General features: G+C 43.5%; 1 protein-coding gene across 6 annotated transcripts in view; it reads left to right on the plus strand.

Moving 5' to 3' along the window:
* ADGRF5 (adhesion G protein-coupled receptor F5) overlaps positions 1-15,636 on the plus strand; it is a 108,213-nt gene that overhangs the window by 73,598 nt on the left and 18,979 nt on the right. For 4 of the 6 annotated variants that reach the window (XM_036869748.1, XM_036869747.1, XM_036869751.1 and 1 more), the window contains exons 4-11: positions 32-202; positions 2,325-2,501; positions 2,633-2,742; positions 4,608-4,666; positions 5,526-5,668; positions 9,434-9,655; positions 10,632-10,835; positions 14,746-14,916. In XM_036869748.1, the coding sequence (XP_036725643.1) occupies positions 32-202; positions 2,325-2,501; positions 2,633-2,742; positions 4,608-4,666; positions 5,526-5,668; positions 9,434-9,655; positions 10,632-10,835; positions 14,746-14,916 (1,257 nt within the window). The remainder of the gene's footprint in view (positions 1-31; positions 203-2,324; positions 2,502-2,632; positions 2,743-4,607; positions 4,667-5,525; positions 5,669-9,433; positions 9,656-10,631; positions 10,836-14,745; positions 14,917-15,636) is intronic. The other 2 variants (XM_036869749.1, XM_036869752.1) reach the window with 1 other exon arrangement.

Here is a 15,636-nt window from a genome sequence, read left to right on the forward strand (position 1 = left end):
TTCTCACAGCCTTCGTATGCTTTCGTTCCAGTCGCCATGAGCCGTCCTGCAGCCCAAGAGTTCACTGTTGATGTTGAGGTCAGTTTTGAAGACGCCTCCTTCCTGGAGCTTAGCAAAGCTTACTTGAATAACCTCAGTTTTCCAGTTCAAGGGGATGACACTGACCCAGCTACCAACATTTTGAGCATCGAGGTGACAACAGGTGGGTAAAAGACATATTGCTTGAAATAGGAGGATTGGGCCAATCAGGAGAAACGTTGCTCTGAGCTCCTTCCTTTTAGAGGGGGGTGTGGGGTGTGGAGGGGGGTAGCCTGGGGAGGGTTGACCTCAGAGAGGAGGCAATGGGATGGCTGGGCTGGGTAAGGAAGATTAGACTTACTGACCGTGATACTCATATCTAAGCACCCCAAATTTTCTCCATTCCCCTCTTCCTGTGCCTCCCCCACCCACTCTTCCAACAGCTTACCTTATGATCCTTTCAAGAAAGGCATGTTTTTTGATCAAATTTTTTTAATTGGAGTATAGTTGATTTACAATGTTAGTTTCCACTGTACAGCAAAGTGAGTCAGTTATACATACACATATATCCACTCTTTTTTTAGATTCTATTCCCATATCGGTCATTACAAAGCATTGAATAGAGTTTCCTGTGCTATTCAGTAGGTTCTTATTGGTTATCTGAAAGGCATTTTTAATCACAGTACACAAAACTGAGGATTTTTAAGGCCAATGTGTATCAAGCACTAAATGCAGTTAGGTGGTCCAGGGGTGGTCGCTTTTGCCATCCTCTTAAGGCACATTTGTATTTTACATGGGAGTCAAAAGTTCTGCTAATACCACCTCCACATCCATCTCAAAAATAAGTAAGTGAGAAACAACAACAACAAAAATAAAACAACCAAAAAAATGCTTTTCACGTCAGCGGGAGAGAGATTTTGACAAAGGGGATCTTGTTGGTTGCCTTCGAAGTACCCCCGGCCAATGTTCACCACACTCACTAGCAGCCTTGACTTCCTCCATTGCTTCTGCTTCTGCTTCACCCCCTCCTGCTGCTGGAGCACAGGACGGGAGCGATGTCCAAGGATTCCGGGGGACTTGGTGGTCCCTCCTATTTCAGGAACAATTATTTGATGGCTTTCTTTTGGGTGGTCACTCTGTGGGCCTTTGCCTAGATGCCCACCTGCAGAACAAACAGCTCACAGTGATGTGGCTTTAGTCCAGTTTTAGACATAAATTCCAAGCCCTCTGTTTTCAGAGCATTTTTCAATGTCAATTTTTAATGGGATTGGAGTCTAGGCTGTTCACATTTGACTTGAAATGTAAAAGGCACAAGTTTAGAATTTTACTTATACTCTATATTTGTTATCTATTGCTGCGTAATAAATTACCCCCAAACTTAGCATCTTAAAACAACAAACTCGGAATTCCCTGACCATCCAGTGGTTAGGACTCTTGTGCTTTCAGTGCCGAGGGCCCGGATTTGATCCCAGGTTGGGAAACAAAGATCCCACAAGCCGCACAGCATGGCCAAAAAAGAAACCAAAACAAAACAAACAAAAAGCAACAAATGTTTATTATGTCACACAGTTTCTGAGAGCCAAACATCCAGGAAGAGCTTAGCTGGATGGCACTGGCTCTGGGGTCTCTCATGAGGTGGTAGTCAAGCCGTCAGCCAGAGTTGCAATCACCTGAAGGCTCAACTGAGCCTGGAAAACCCACTTTCAGGCTCACGCATGCGGTTGTTGGCAGCCCTCAGCTCCTCCCTAGCTATTGGCTAGAGACCTCAGTTCCTAATCATGTGGGCCTCCCTATGACACGTCCTCATGCAATGCAGCTGGCTTCCCCCAGAGCAAGTGATCAGAGAGAGAGAGAGCGAGCATAGCCAAGAGGGAAGCCACAGTGTCTTTTATAACCTAATCTCAGAAGTGATGCACCACCACTTCTTTCTATATTCTCTTGGGCACACAGACCAACCCTAGTACAACATGAGAGGGAGTTATGAAAGGGTGTGAGTCCCCAGAGGCAGGGATGGGTGGTGCCACCTTGGAGGCTGGCTACCATACTCTCTAGTCCGGGAATCTGTTTAGCACTTCATCATTGTAGGCAGCCCCTGGGATAGTCAGAGCTGTCATCTTTTAGGTGGCCGTGCCTAACAGCAAGGTGGCATGTACGGGAACCATGAGAATCTCATGCAGTACTACTGAACTTCCCAGAAGGGCAATGTGGAGTGGAGTTAGGGTTTCCTACAAGTATAAATACTTGTCATCTATAAACACAAAGGCGGTAACTACCTTTTCTCTCCTCATTGTTCTGGTTGATGACAGTCTGCAGACCTACTGGAAATGAAACCTGGTGCTCCTGTGAGAAAGGCTATAAGTGGCCTCAGGAAAGTTGCCTCCACAATCTCACTTGCCAAGGGCATGATGGCTCCCCTTCAGGGCATCATTGCAGTTGCCTTAAGGGACTGCCTCCCAAGGGACCTTTTTGCCAGCTCCAGGGAGGTAAGTAACTGCTCACTGAATGTTTGTTTGTTGAGTGGCTATTTGATATCAACTCAACCAAATGCTTCTCTGTCCTGTGTGTACTCAAATGCTGACATGGGATTTTTAAAATATTGCCCTGTGTTCTTCAGCAGATATTACCCTGCGAATGTCGGTCAGACTCAATGTGGGCTTTCAAGAAGAACTCAGGAACTCTTCCTCTGCCCTCTATAGGTCCTACAAGACTGACTTGGAAACAGCGGTGGGTTTTGGTCCCAGGAGGCTCTTAACCAACAAACTCTGAGCTGAACTGAATCTATTGCATTTACAGTGGGTCGTTTGCTTGAATCTGTCAGAATTTATGAATGTGAATGTTGAAATTATTTCTATACCTCTGGGATGATGAATTAAGAAGCGCTCAAATCAGACGGTGTTCAGGGGATGATTTGACATCATCTTGACCTATAGGTGGAACTTCTTCCCAGGATAGAATTGATTCACATAAAATTTGGTGGCATCAACTCACAGAAACCTACTAAAAGGTCCAAGAACCTGGTCTAAAAGCACCACATGGTGCATTTCTATTCATCTTCACACATCACATGGGTGAAACCCCTAACATCTTTTGTGCAGACCAGCCCAAGTCTGGCACAGAGGATTCCACACCACTCTACACTGGAGGTCCCAAGGCATTCACACTTAAGGCAGATTTAAATTTACTCATGTAGATAGGTTCATTTGTGTCATATTGTAGATTCCGCATAACAGAAACAGACTCACAGACCTAGAGAACAGACTTGTGGTTGCCAAGGGGGAGTGGGGGAAGGGGAGGGATGGATTGGGAGTGTGGGGTTAGCAGATGCAAACTATTATATACAGAATGGATAAACAACAAGGTGCTACTGTACAGCACAGGGAACTATATTCAATATCCTGTGATAAACCACAATGAAAAGAATATTAAAAAGAATGTATACATATGTAAATTTACTCATGCAAAAAAAGAGGATATTCTCTCATTGTAAACTGTGTGCCAGACACTATTCTAAGTGCTTTACATTGGATTAATTCATCTAAACCTAAATGCTTTGCTTGAGTCAATTCATTTGGAATAGAGCTTCTCAACGGGTGTGGTACAAATTGCTACAGGTGGGCTGAGGTAATGACTCCGCTTAACTCTCTGGGCAGCCAACCCTCTGCCTCAAGCCGGGAGCAGCCTCTTGCTTACCCAGTCAAATATTGCCATTGTTCATGGGCGCCATGATGAAACTCTGATACAGAAGAGCTGTAGGATATCTGATTTGCATATCCGACATGTAATAGTTCTGCACAGCATGAGAATTCTCCTCATGCACACACAAGACACACTAAAGTATACACTTTTGAGGAAAAAAGGAGAGTTACATATTAATCTTTGGATCCCACCCATCCAGCTACTTAACACAGCACTTTGCACATGGCATCCGCCCTGTAAATATGACTTGATTCGAATTGAATTTCCTGTGGGGTTGGAATTCAGGGAAACAAAAGGAAGTAAAAACATCAGTAAAAAACACATTGGCTCAACCAAAGCTGTGATATGTTAAGTGAGGGATCCGATCCGGCAGTGTGGCAGCCGCAAGAAGTCACCTCGAAGATTTCCAACTACAGGAAATGCAATTGACTGAGGGCCCCGGCTGCTGCCGCGTGGCAGTGCTTGGTGCCTGCTGCTAGTGAATGAGCAGGGCGGGTCTGTCTAGCAAACGGACTCCTTTGAAGGCTGTACTGAACCTTCCCAGGCTCAGTCTAGGACGATTTCATCCAGCCTCCCCTCCTGTCCAATTTCACTCAGGTCTGATGGCTCTCCCTGCCTTCCCCACTGCCTTCCCATTTTTTTCCCCCTAGGCATTTCCCGAAGTAAATTTTTTGCACATTTACTCTGGTGTTTGCTTCCTGGAGAACCCAGAATGACCTAGGTGGATAGGAATTACTTCTTCAAAGATCTGCCAGTGCTAGCGCTAACAAAATATACAGGAGAGCATTTTACCCAGGGTGATAAGAAATAGACACTTTTTACTCTGTTTCAAATTGTTGACCCGTCTCTCAGTGGACCTTGATCCATGACACTTGTCTTGCTTGATTTTCCAGTTCCGGGAGGGTTACAGTATTTTACCAGGCTTCAAATTGGTGACAGTGACAGAGTTCAGGTAAGAATGCTATAACTGGGTCATTTTTACCCAATGGCAGATACCAAAACGTTAGTGAAAAAGCAAAAGCCCGTTAGAAGGGCACCATCTGGGATGCCCAATGGGAGCAGTCTGGTCAAGGTGAAGACAATGTCAGATTTCCAGGGCTTAAAGTGCAAGGAAATACTGAGAACAGCATCTCACTCCTTAGAGATGTACCTACTTAGAAGGAAGGTGAGAAAAAGACTTGTGTTCATTCTATGCACGCAAGAATTTTGCAAACAAAGATGTGGGATACGTTTGCCATCTAGGGAAGTCAGAAATACAAAAATGAAATAAAGTCATGCATGCAATGATGCCTTTATTAAAAAAAGTTAGCCAGCTAGCCCTGGCCACAGAGCTGCACCCTGTCACGTGAATGCATCCCTGTGGAGTTAGGCACCGGGCAGCCCTGAGTGTGTTTGCACAGTGTTTCAAAAAGTTAGCTGCCAATTAAAAAATGAAGAATGTTTACAGAAACACTGAGGATTTTGGCTTCACTGGATATTCAGCACAGCTGGTAACCTGGGCCAGCAGACTGTGTGACAACAGTCTCTACCTTGTGGCTTATATCCTTTGACCCACTTGTAGGATTCAATTCACTCCGCCCCATCTGGCTATTCCAGTCATTGGTGTTACCCATCCGCAGACATTTGAGTGTTCGAGCCCTGCCTCAGGCTTTCAGCTAGAGCTTAGAAACAGGTTGGATTTCGGTGGACCCTTGAAGATAAAGTCCCCTGGCTCTTCCTGCCATTTTGTTTTCTTTATGCAAATAAACCATAAGGATCTAGACTCTTCCAGCTCACTTACTGCTTTACTGAACTGAGCGGTCTCCATCCAGGCCTGGAAGTGTGGTTGTGGTGTATGAAGTCACGACATCAGCAGCATCGCCTGAATTAATGCGCAGAGCAAACGAGCAAGTAACACAGAACCTCAATCAGACCTACAAGATGGACAGCAGTTCCTTCCAGGTTACTTACAGCAGTAAGTATAACATCGCTACGTTTTTCCAATATGTACATTCTACTTAGATACGGTAACGGCATTTATCATGATGCTTAAACCTGGGAAATCACATTACAGTGTCCTCCATGGAGAGAGGACTCTCCAGTTCCTGGCATAGAGGTTTGGTGCCTTCCCCCCAACTTAGACCAGTTCAGAGCCTCCTTACACTGCTAATATCACTGCGACTAGGGAAGGGGGGCGGTCCCAGGAGGGAGAGATTTTACAAGGGGGCCACAGAGCCATCTGGGTTTATGGAGTTTTTTAAATGAACAGACCCCAAACATCCAAAAAAGTAGAACTAACGTTGTGGTGGCGGAAGTGTGGGATATTCATGAAATGCATTGATATTGACTAGGGGGACCGTTGTTACTTTAGAGCAGTAGTTCTCAAAGTGTGGCCCCCAGACCAGCAGCATCGGTACCATCTGGGTACTTGTTAGAAAAGCAAATGCTTGGGGCCACCCCAGACCAACCTGGGCCAATCTGTGTTTCGGCAAGCCCTCCAGGTGATTCTGATGCACGGAGAGTTTGAGAAACACTGCTTTGGATCAGATGTAGCAGTGGTAAGAGTCCTGGTATTGTAGATGTTCTCCCTCATTTTACAAGTGGGGTATAGAGTTGAGCTCTGTTGTGTAATTAGGTGGGTGGATCAATTGTTACTTGGGGGATAGAAAGGGGAGCCAACTGAGCAGAGATTTGGTGGACCAGCACTGGCCAGTAGGTGTTCTGTGTAACTCAGGTCCGTGGTTCCAGAGTGAATGTGACTCCCCTTTGGAACAACACAGGTCACCATGGGGAGGGCACTGCAGGGATTGTCTGAGGCACAGCTGGAAGGAAAAGTGCCCCTTCTCAGGAGTCAGACCATCCTTACAACAGGTTCATACTCTTCTTCTTTACATTCACTGCTAATATTTTTAGACATCGGATCATTTTTAAAAATAAAATATTGAAAGGGATATACACAACGGTAAGAAAGTGCTACAACATAAGAAAGAGAAAAACAGCAAGGTAAAAATTCAGAATGAATAAAGCAGCAACCACATAGATGAAAACTGAAAAATTCAAGGCAGGGAAATAAGTGGCCTCTAGGTGCAGACTCACATGGAAGTAATCCCAGCATCGCCACCCCCTTCCTGACCCCTAACGCCATCCCACCAACCGGCAGATGCTTTGGCCTGAAAAAATTTTTTCTTTATGGTTCTGAGGGCACAGGAGAATAGCAAACTCTAGCATACATGAGCTTCAATTACGATGACCCTTTCCCCAAAATTTCAATTGTGCTGAATATAGTCAACCATTTACAGGAATAAGTATCCAGCACTTTTCCTGATCGGCGGCTGACAGTCCAAAACCACCAAAGTGCTCTAGTGTCCGTGGCTTATTCTTCCAAAGAGCCATGAAGTTGTTGTGAATGACACTCGATGCCCCTTTTTGCAAGAGAATCTACATTCATCTCTGTCCTTGATACGCACAGCCTTAGACCAATGACCATGAACTATGTCACCTGCAACTCCACCCCCCGGGAGCTTAAATACCAGCCTGCTCTCCATAGGGTTAGTGGGGTTTATCCAGAATACAAGTATCCAAAAAAGTCAAGTAGTTGAGTAGGTTTGTTTTTTATTTATTTATTTTTTTGGCCGCGCAGCATGCGGGATCCTAATTCCCCGACCAGGTATCGAACCCACGCCCCATGCATTGGAAACGCAGAGTATTAACCACTGGACAGCCAGGGAAGTCCCTGGGTGGGTTTTTCTTAAATTATAATTTTATCTGGCGGCAGGAGTGAGGGGTGCAGGGGAGAGGAAGAGAAAAAGAAAGAAACATGCTGAATGAATGAGGTGGTATCAGGAAATTATTTTTAAGTCCATCTTCATGAAACAGGAAAGGCACATAGCAATCTTCAGAATAGTCCCTTTTATTTTGTCATATATTAATCCTCTGGTGATGTTTGATCAATCAGCAGGGTCCCTTAACCAGAACACCCCATTCTTTAATCACTCCCAATATATTTATGATCAATTCCATATAACCATGGAAATCCGGCAGTTTTCCTGATCATTGTAATTAACAAAGGTACTAATGAAAAGCGGGCACTGTTATTGTATCTTTTCTATGTTAAACCCAGTGTGTTACACATTTTTCTTCTTCATACATCCTGTGAGGTAGATACTATTATCACCATTTTACAGGTGAGGAAATGGAGGCTTAGATTTAAATCATTTGCTCCAGGCCATATAGTAAGTAACATAAGTTTGTGTGCCTTCCTGGTCAGTTCACTCCATGAAATATTCACAGATGACCTTGATTCCTAATAGTTGAATGAGGTTTTCTGAAATCTTATTTTATCCAGGAGCCTAAAAAACGGGATAAGAAATATTTAGATACCTTGATATTTTGACCAGAACATCATAGCACCCTAAATTAATTGTATGGTATTTTAGTCCCATGTTTACAGTACGAACAGGGTGTGGTGTGAGAAAACCAAAAGAACCATCCAAAAGAGGAGTTGCCAAACCTCCTTCCCCAGCTCCTCTGATTTTCTCAACACATGGAGCTCATGAAGGACATAGCACAGCTTAGAGGGAAAAATCTGCATGTTGTGTAAACAAGGGACAGCCATAAAAACACACATAAAAATAGCAAATACTGTGTTTTCATTTCTGTCTGTGAAATGGCTTAATACCAGGGTTCCCCAGGATTTTACTGTGAAAGCAATAAGAATAGTTACTATTCCTCCAAATCACCTCCCGTGGGTAGTGCTCACTGCTCCTACTTTCCAGACAAGGGAACTGAGGCTCAGAGATGGTAAGCAGGTTCCCCAGGGCCACACAGCTATGCCTGGTACAGAACCAGGATTCAAATACAGACCTGTGTATCTAATAAGCTCCCACTCTTATGGGCCCATGGGTGTTAGGTCTTTAAAAACATTCTTATTTCCCAAGCATACTTTACTGTAAAAAATTAATTTATTTTCCCACTCTTAATTCATCAAAGACACAGGACAGAGCTTTCAGTCAGCATGAGGTATCAGTTATCAGTAAGAAGCAGTTGATATCTTTCAAATCAGCAGCAAAGAAACTTGATGTTTAGGTTAGCTGGGGTGGCTTTTTCATAAGCAAATGTGCAATTTTCTACCAGACTATTTAAAAATTTTTTTGCATTTTTATTTTTTTTTATAAATTTTATTGAAGTATAGTTGATTTACAATGTTGTGTTAATTTCTGCTGTACAGCAAAGTGGTTCAGTTATACATATATATTACACATTCTTTTTCATATTCTTTTCCATTATGGTTTATCACAGGATACTGAATATAGTTCCCCGTGCTATACAGTAAGACATTGATGTTTATCCATCCTGTATATAATAGTTTGCATCTGCTAACCCCACACTCCCAGTCCTTCCCTCCCCCAACCCCCTCCCCCTTGGCAACCACAAGTCTGTTCTCTAGGTCTGTGACAGACTGTTTGAAATATTGAAAATAGCTTTGGGATCCCCATTAGTACCATTGAGGACTGTTAAACCTGCAAAGATCCCAAACTGGGAACCATGTCCCTAGTAGCTGGCAGACTGTCACTCTGGGGCCTCAGATCCCAGCTGCCCAGGGATGGAGTGAGGAAGACGTGTTGCCTCATTCATCGCTATGGAGATCTCTTGAAAACCCCAGTGGTGGTGGCATTCAGGGAGTAGCATTAATTCCATTTATTTGCTTTGGGACCGTAATACCTTTTGTTTGGGTTTCCAGATGAAACAAAGTTCTCCATCACCCCAGAAATCATCCTTGAAGGGGATACAGTAACTCTGATGTGTGAGAACGAGGTCTTGTCCTCCAACGTATCCTGGCAGCACGTGGAAACAGGCTTCGACATCCAGAACAGCAGCAGATTCTCCATATACACCTACGTGCTCAATAACATGACCTCCGTGTCTCGCCTCACCATTTACAACATCACTCAGGATGACGCGGGTGGGTTACCATCCAGTAATCAGGGCGAGGAAAGGAATGAAGGGCTAAGAAAGAATCAAACCGTGGTGGTGTGTGTAGATAGCCTTTTCCTCTTCAAAAAGAAGTCAGCAAGCTCAACTTTTCAAAGCTGAAAATTAATCCCATGACGAATGAGCCAAGCAAATTTAGCCTTGGGAGACAAATGTAATTTTCCACATTTACTGAAGCTTATGAGTTGGAACCTAAGACAAAAAGTAGACTCCTTTTTTTAACATTTTAAAAAAATTTAGAAGAGCCTTGTTGAGGTAGAATTGACGTATAATAAGCTGTACATATGTGAAGTGTATAATTTAATAAGTTTTGACATGTGTGTACACCCGTACAACTATCACCACAATCAAGGTAGTGAACATACAGGTCCCTGCTCTCCCCCTCCCAATTTTCTTGTCCTCTGTTTTAATCCCTCCCACTTGTCCCTCCCCAGCAACCACAGAAGCATAAGTTTTATACCTGACATTCTAGAATTTAATAGCCCCATCGTAACCCAGATGTCAACAGGACCATCTCTTTTTCTCTGAATGAGAAACTGGGCTGCAGACACATGGGTTCTATCATATGTTTGTTGACTCTGACCTGCCACAGAGTTAAATAGGATGCCAAAATTATCCATGATCTCCTAATTCTCCAAGGTTTTCCCATTTTCCCTTTCTACCTCTGAAGCATCCCCACACTTTTTTTCTTACTAGCGAGGACTCAGATTTCTGCTCTTTCCTGAGAACAGCTCTCTACTCTTTTACCTTATGGCATCAGAAATACCTGCCTTGACCTTCTGCACTTCCTGAATGTTCCTTTAGGGCTGTTTAGACCAAGTCTCAGATGCTTTTGAAAGTGATGTTTCATGAAGTACCATCATGACACGTGAGATGAGGCTATCATTCTTCTAAGGAAATAGACATATGTAATAGTAATCATAAATGCCTTTGTGTATTCGATACAGGTGAATATATTTGCAAACTGACATTAGATATTTTTGAATATGGGTCCAGAAAAAAAATAGATGTTACATCCATCCAGATTTTGGCAAATGAAGACATGAAGGTGACGTGTGACAACAATCCTGTGTCTTTGAGCTGCTGCAGTGAGATGACGGTGAATTGGAGTCAAGTTGAATGGAAGCAAGAGGGGACTGTAAACATTCCAGGTGAGACTGTTAGAAGCCCTTTCCCAAACAGGTTTTTGCCTCTTGGCAAAGTGAAAATGGGAGATGCAGTCGGTGAAAGAGCAAATGTCAGGTGGCTGGGTTTTCTTCCAGACTGAAAAAGTATGAGGTTTGATGCCAGCTCCAACTTAGCCATTCTAAAACAAAATTCCCAAAATACATACACACAGGTTTCATGCTTGGGTTGTAGACAAGATTCTGGCAGAGAAGACCCAAGAGGGAGTGACGGGATGATGTAGGCCATGGTGTCCTGCCTACAGACAAGACAAGCTTGTCCCCACTGCCCTCTCCTTTCCCTCTTCAGCAAAGAACCAAGGATGAGGTCATTGGCTTTGCTTTGGGGTCTGACTCTGAGAGTCTCATTCCTGTGTCTCTCCTCTTGGTGTCTGTCCTTCCCACTTCTCTGCCTTTGTAACCACGTCTCTTTCTGTATTATCTGACTCCATGCCTCTGGTTTTATATCTTTCTCTGTCAACCTGTGTGTCTCTCAACCAATGTCAATTTCCAATACTGTCTGCAGATCTGAGATCTCACTGGAAATTCCCCACCTTCCAGTTTATACTGGTGAATGATAAGAAGAAGAAGAAATTAAAATAGCATTGGTGATTCTGTTTTGTATACTAGTTTATGATCAACCAATTTTTAAAAGATATGTTATCACTTTTAATCCCATTTAAACTTGACCACAAGTTTGAAGCTGGCATTTTTTTGCCTCCCATTTTCAAATAAGGAAATCGAGGTTCAAATTAAATGACTTATCCAAGGTTGTCATAATTAGGAAAAGAAAAGAATTGGGACTCACCTTGTTTCACAGCCTTTGCCTTAGTCAAACTATATCACACATGCCTGGTGAGCCAGCACTAGAGTGAGTTGATCCGGCAGAATTTGTATTGAAACAGAAGACTGTTTTCTGCCTAGAAACCTCACATAACAAGATCCAATCTTTCCCTTAAGAAATGACAGTATTATTTGCTCACTTTTTTTAGTAAAAAATCCTTAAAGCAAAATGTGGCTTTACCCATGAAATACATCAGTGTGGTGGAGCTTTTATTTTATAAAGCCGTTGCTATCAGACATTATTAAATCATAAATAAAATAAGGATCAATTTGGATGTAACGTTTTCTGAGCACATCTAGTTTGAAAAGCACATTTGTTTTCTACCTTAAAGTGCTCCAGAGAATGGGAAAAGCATCTGGTAACTGTTGAACATATTGACATATGGTCCATTTAGTCACTTCCCTAACTTTTAAGGAAGAGGAGGTGTAGGCATCCTGGAGGAACTGCCAGATGGGAGATGGACCTTGCACAGTTCCCGGAGCATTGACTTAGACGCTTTCAACTGTGAGAGGTGAAAACCTCATCATCCGGCAGAGGAACCAGGAAGTCTGCTGTGCAGACGCTCAGGAACCTCTCTGTGGCCACCCCTGCTACAGACATTCGTAATGCCCAGGGTGGGCTGAACCGACTGGCAGAACAATGGATTTCCTGCCACAGGGCTGGCCGCCGGGGGATCGCAGGGTTGTTTCTCTGATGAATTTAGCCCCTGCTTTCAACACCCTGCCCTCCTTCCGCCTCCCTTGCCGTCCCCTCTCTGTGGCAGTCTTTCTCCAAATTCCACCAGTTCTTTTATCACCTGTTTTTCCAGCTCAGCAGAAAGCAGTGTAGCTAGATAATTCACCCCAGAGCTTCTAGGAGTGAAAGTATTACCTCTTCTCAGAAACGGTTGCACTGGGTTTTTCAAAGCATTTCTGGCAAAGGATAAGACAGAAAGGAAGTAATCTGCAGTGACAGAATTTCTAGCTTTAAGAAGGTGGTCTTTTTCGAATAGAGAGGGCTTTCTGGGGCTATTTCAAATCATGGGGCATGGGTTGATGATATAAACGGTAATGGTAAGAGAAGTAATAGTTTTAATAGTACTACTACTAGTAATAGAAATAACAGAGGTACTAATAGTCATTAGTACAGCTTCTAGTTCGCCTGTACTTAGCACTAGCTTTGCCTGTACGGGAAGGTACTAAACACTTGGGGAAATTTAAAGGCAACAGCGTTTGTATTCTCACCGTAGCTCTGTTATGTGATGATGAAAAAATAACAGAGTCTAATTCCCTCTTTGACAGAACAGTTTCCAGACGAGTTCGTCAACTTCTTCTTTGCCCTGCCTACCATGTTCCCTGGGCCCATGGTCACGCAGAGTATTCATAAGAGATTTGAGTCTTTACAAGAGGGTGTAAAGTCAGCCCTCTTGGCTGACTGTCAGGGTGTAGATGACCACATGGAAGAGCTCCCTGAGTGACTCATGGTGGGGAGACAGCCTCAAACGCCACGGTCTCCCTTCTTGTGTCTTTTCTTCCCAATGACCCCACTGACATTTTAAATTGTGTGTTATTATTTATGCTTCTGTGCCATCTGAAATGTTATGTTTGTAGCCCAGTAGGGCAAAAGTAAGAGATAAGTGAGACTTTTTTTTTTCTTTATTGAGTAGAAATCGGTCTTGTGGCCTTCAAGTCACATTATAAAGGGCCGCTAGAAACAGGCCTGCCTCGGGGGCTGAGGCGAGACCTAGAGAAGCAGCTAGAAGTGGCAAACAGCCCCGTCAGAGGCGGCCTCTTCCAACCTGGCTGCCATGCCTTCACGTATCCTCAGTGTCGTGAGAAATTTTCACTGGATATTATTTAACCTTGAGCAGCAAACTTGCAACTGCCTACCAGCTCTACTCCAGAAAACAGAACGCGAACTTACAGGCTGCATTCAGTAACTTCTATTGTTCTGCAGTCAAGGGAGAGGAACGATAAAGGATGGAGTGAGGTCCTGGAGGAATTAGAGAAAGTAGGTTTTCCAAAAATAAGTAGAGGGGTGAGCCTTGGAGATGAAAGGGACATTTGTACCTATGAACTAGGAGGTAGTTTACTCAAGGTGGGAAATCAGTTTGGTATTCTGAACAACCATTTTGGGGACTGGGGAGAAAAACTGGTGACTTATCAATCAAAATATTTTAAATCTCATTGATCATCCAGCCAAGGCTGGATAGAGTTCATCAGAAGGGTTTTTTTTTTTCTTTAATTTTTGGAAGACTGCCAGTGTTTGAAGAATGCCCGGCAGAAGTACATGGCAGAAGACAGGGTTGGAGGAGAGAGAGTGAAGGAACAGGAGTAGAAAAAATGGCCAAGAAGCTGCTATAGAGCCACAGGCAGGATGTGAGGATGGCTTGGAGGGCACAGCATCTTGGGAATGGAAAGGAAGATAGGGAAGAGCGGCTCTTCTGAAGGGTAAATTGCTGTTACCCTGAGAAAGCGTGACGTTGAAGCTTCCACTAAAACATATATACTAATAAGAAGGAAAAAGTTATGAAAACAGGTCTCAAATGAGATGAATATCAGAGGTCCATGCCCTGTTTCTTCCTCCTTTCAACAATAATAATAGTCAAAATAATCTGACATTTTTTTCCTTCCAGTTGAAGTCATATCCAAACACATGGCTTCTTTTCTTATTTTTCACACTCCAACTGCCATCACGAAGGGTCTTTGTTAGGGGTCGGCCCGAGCCAGGCACTGTTCTAAGTGTTTACACAGTAACTCCTTTTACCTGACTACAATCCCAGGTCACAGCTGTTATTATTTATTCTCATTTTACATCTGGAGAAACTGAGGCACAGAGTGATTTAGTGACTTTCCCAGTAGTAACACCCTGCTGGTAAGTAGTAAAGTTGGAATCTGCAGCCGGGCCACCTGGATCCTGAGGTGGCAGGGCTAACCATTACACCATCCTGCCTCTCCATTCAAAGAGAAGAAATCGAATGAAATAAGAATTCTTTTTCACTGACTTGGCTTCTTTGCTACCAAATCAGACAGTCAGCCAACTGTGACAGTAAAAGAACCTCTTATGTTGTTGCAGGAAGCCCTGAAACAGACACAGACTCTGGCTGCAGCAGATATACCCTCACGGCCGATGGCACTCAGTGTCCGAGCGGATTCTCTGGAACGACAGTGGTCTACACGTGTGAGTTCATCAGTGCCCACGGAGCCAGAGGCAGTAAAGACATAAAAGTGACATTCATCTCTGTGGGTAAGGACTCTTCTTTGCCTTGCACTTCAAACTAAGGGCTGCCAATCAACTGGGAATATCCATGAGCAGTAAAGCAGGGCCTTCCATGGTAGTGAGAGTGTGATTGGGGGCAACCACATAATGGGATTTCCATCTCTGCCATTTAAATTCTTATGAAGTCTTTAAAAGCAGGAAGGGTAGGGGTAAGAAACAGCGGTTGCAGGGAAGGAACAGCCTGCATTGTACTAGAAAGACAGAAAGTGGATGGGAAGTAGGGTTTCACACTCAGATTAGTCACTGAATGAGGATAACACAGCTAATTTCCCACTTTTTCCTCCCATAATCCCATTCTCCCTCCCTTGAATTCCAATAGGCTGGCTCACTCCCCACCATCCTTCACCCCCTCTTTCTCTCTCATTTCATCTTTTCCAGAGAGAATGCTGCAGGAAGATTTAAGAGTCTGGTCTTTTGTGATTATTTTACAGTTGTAACAAGTGGGTTTTTAAAAATATTTTAAGTAATTCTAAGCCTCTTAAAAGTATCATTTCTTCTGCTCATATCATAAAGCATTATAACTTCATCCCTATCTGCCAAAATGGGGCAGACAAACGTGTTTTTCTACCCACCCATCATACAAAAACAAACTATTATATTTAGATAAATCCTCAGTTCCGCCTTCTGAACAATTTGGAGAAAGGACTGAGATAAACATACTTGTTACTCTTGTTTCCATTTTCTACT

Source organism: Balaenoptera musculus, chromosome 11 (assembly GCF_009873245.2).
Source record: "Balaenoptera musculus isolate JJ_BM4_2016_0621 chromosome 11, mBalMus1.pri.v3, whole genome shotgun sequence".
Lineage (NCBI taxonomy): Eukaryota > Metazoa > Chordata > Mammalia > Artiodactyla > Balaenopteridae > Balaenoptera > Balaenoptera musculus.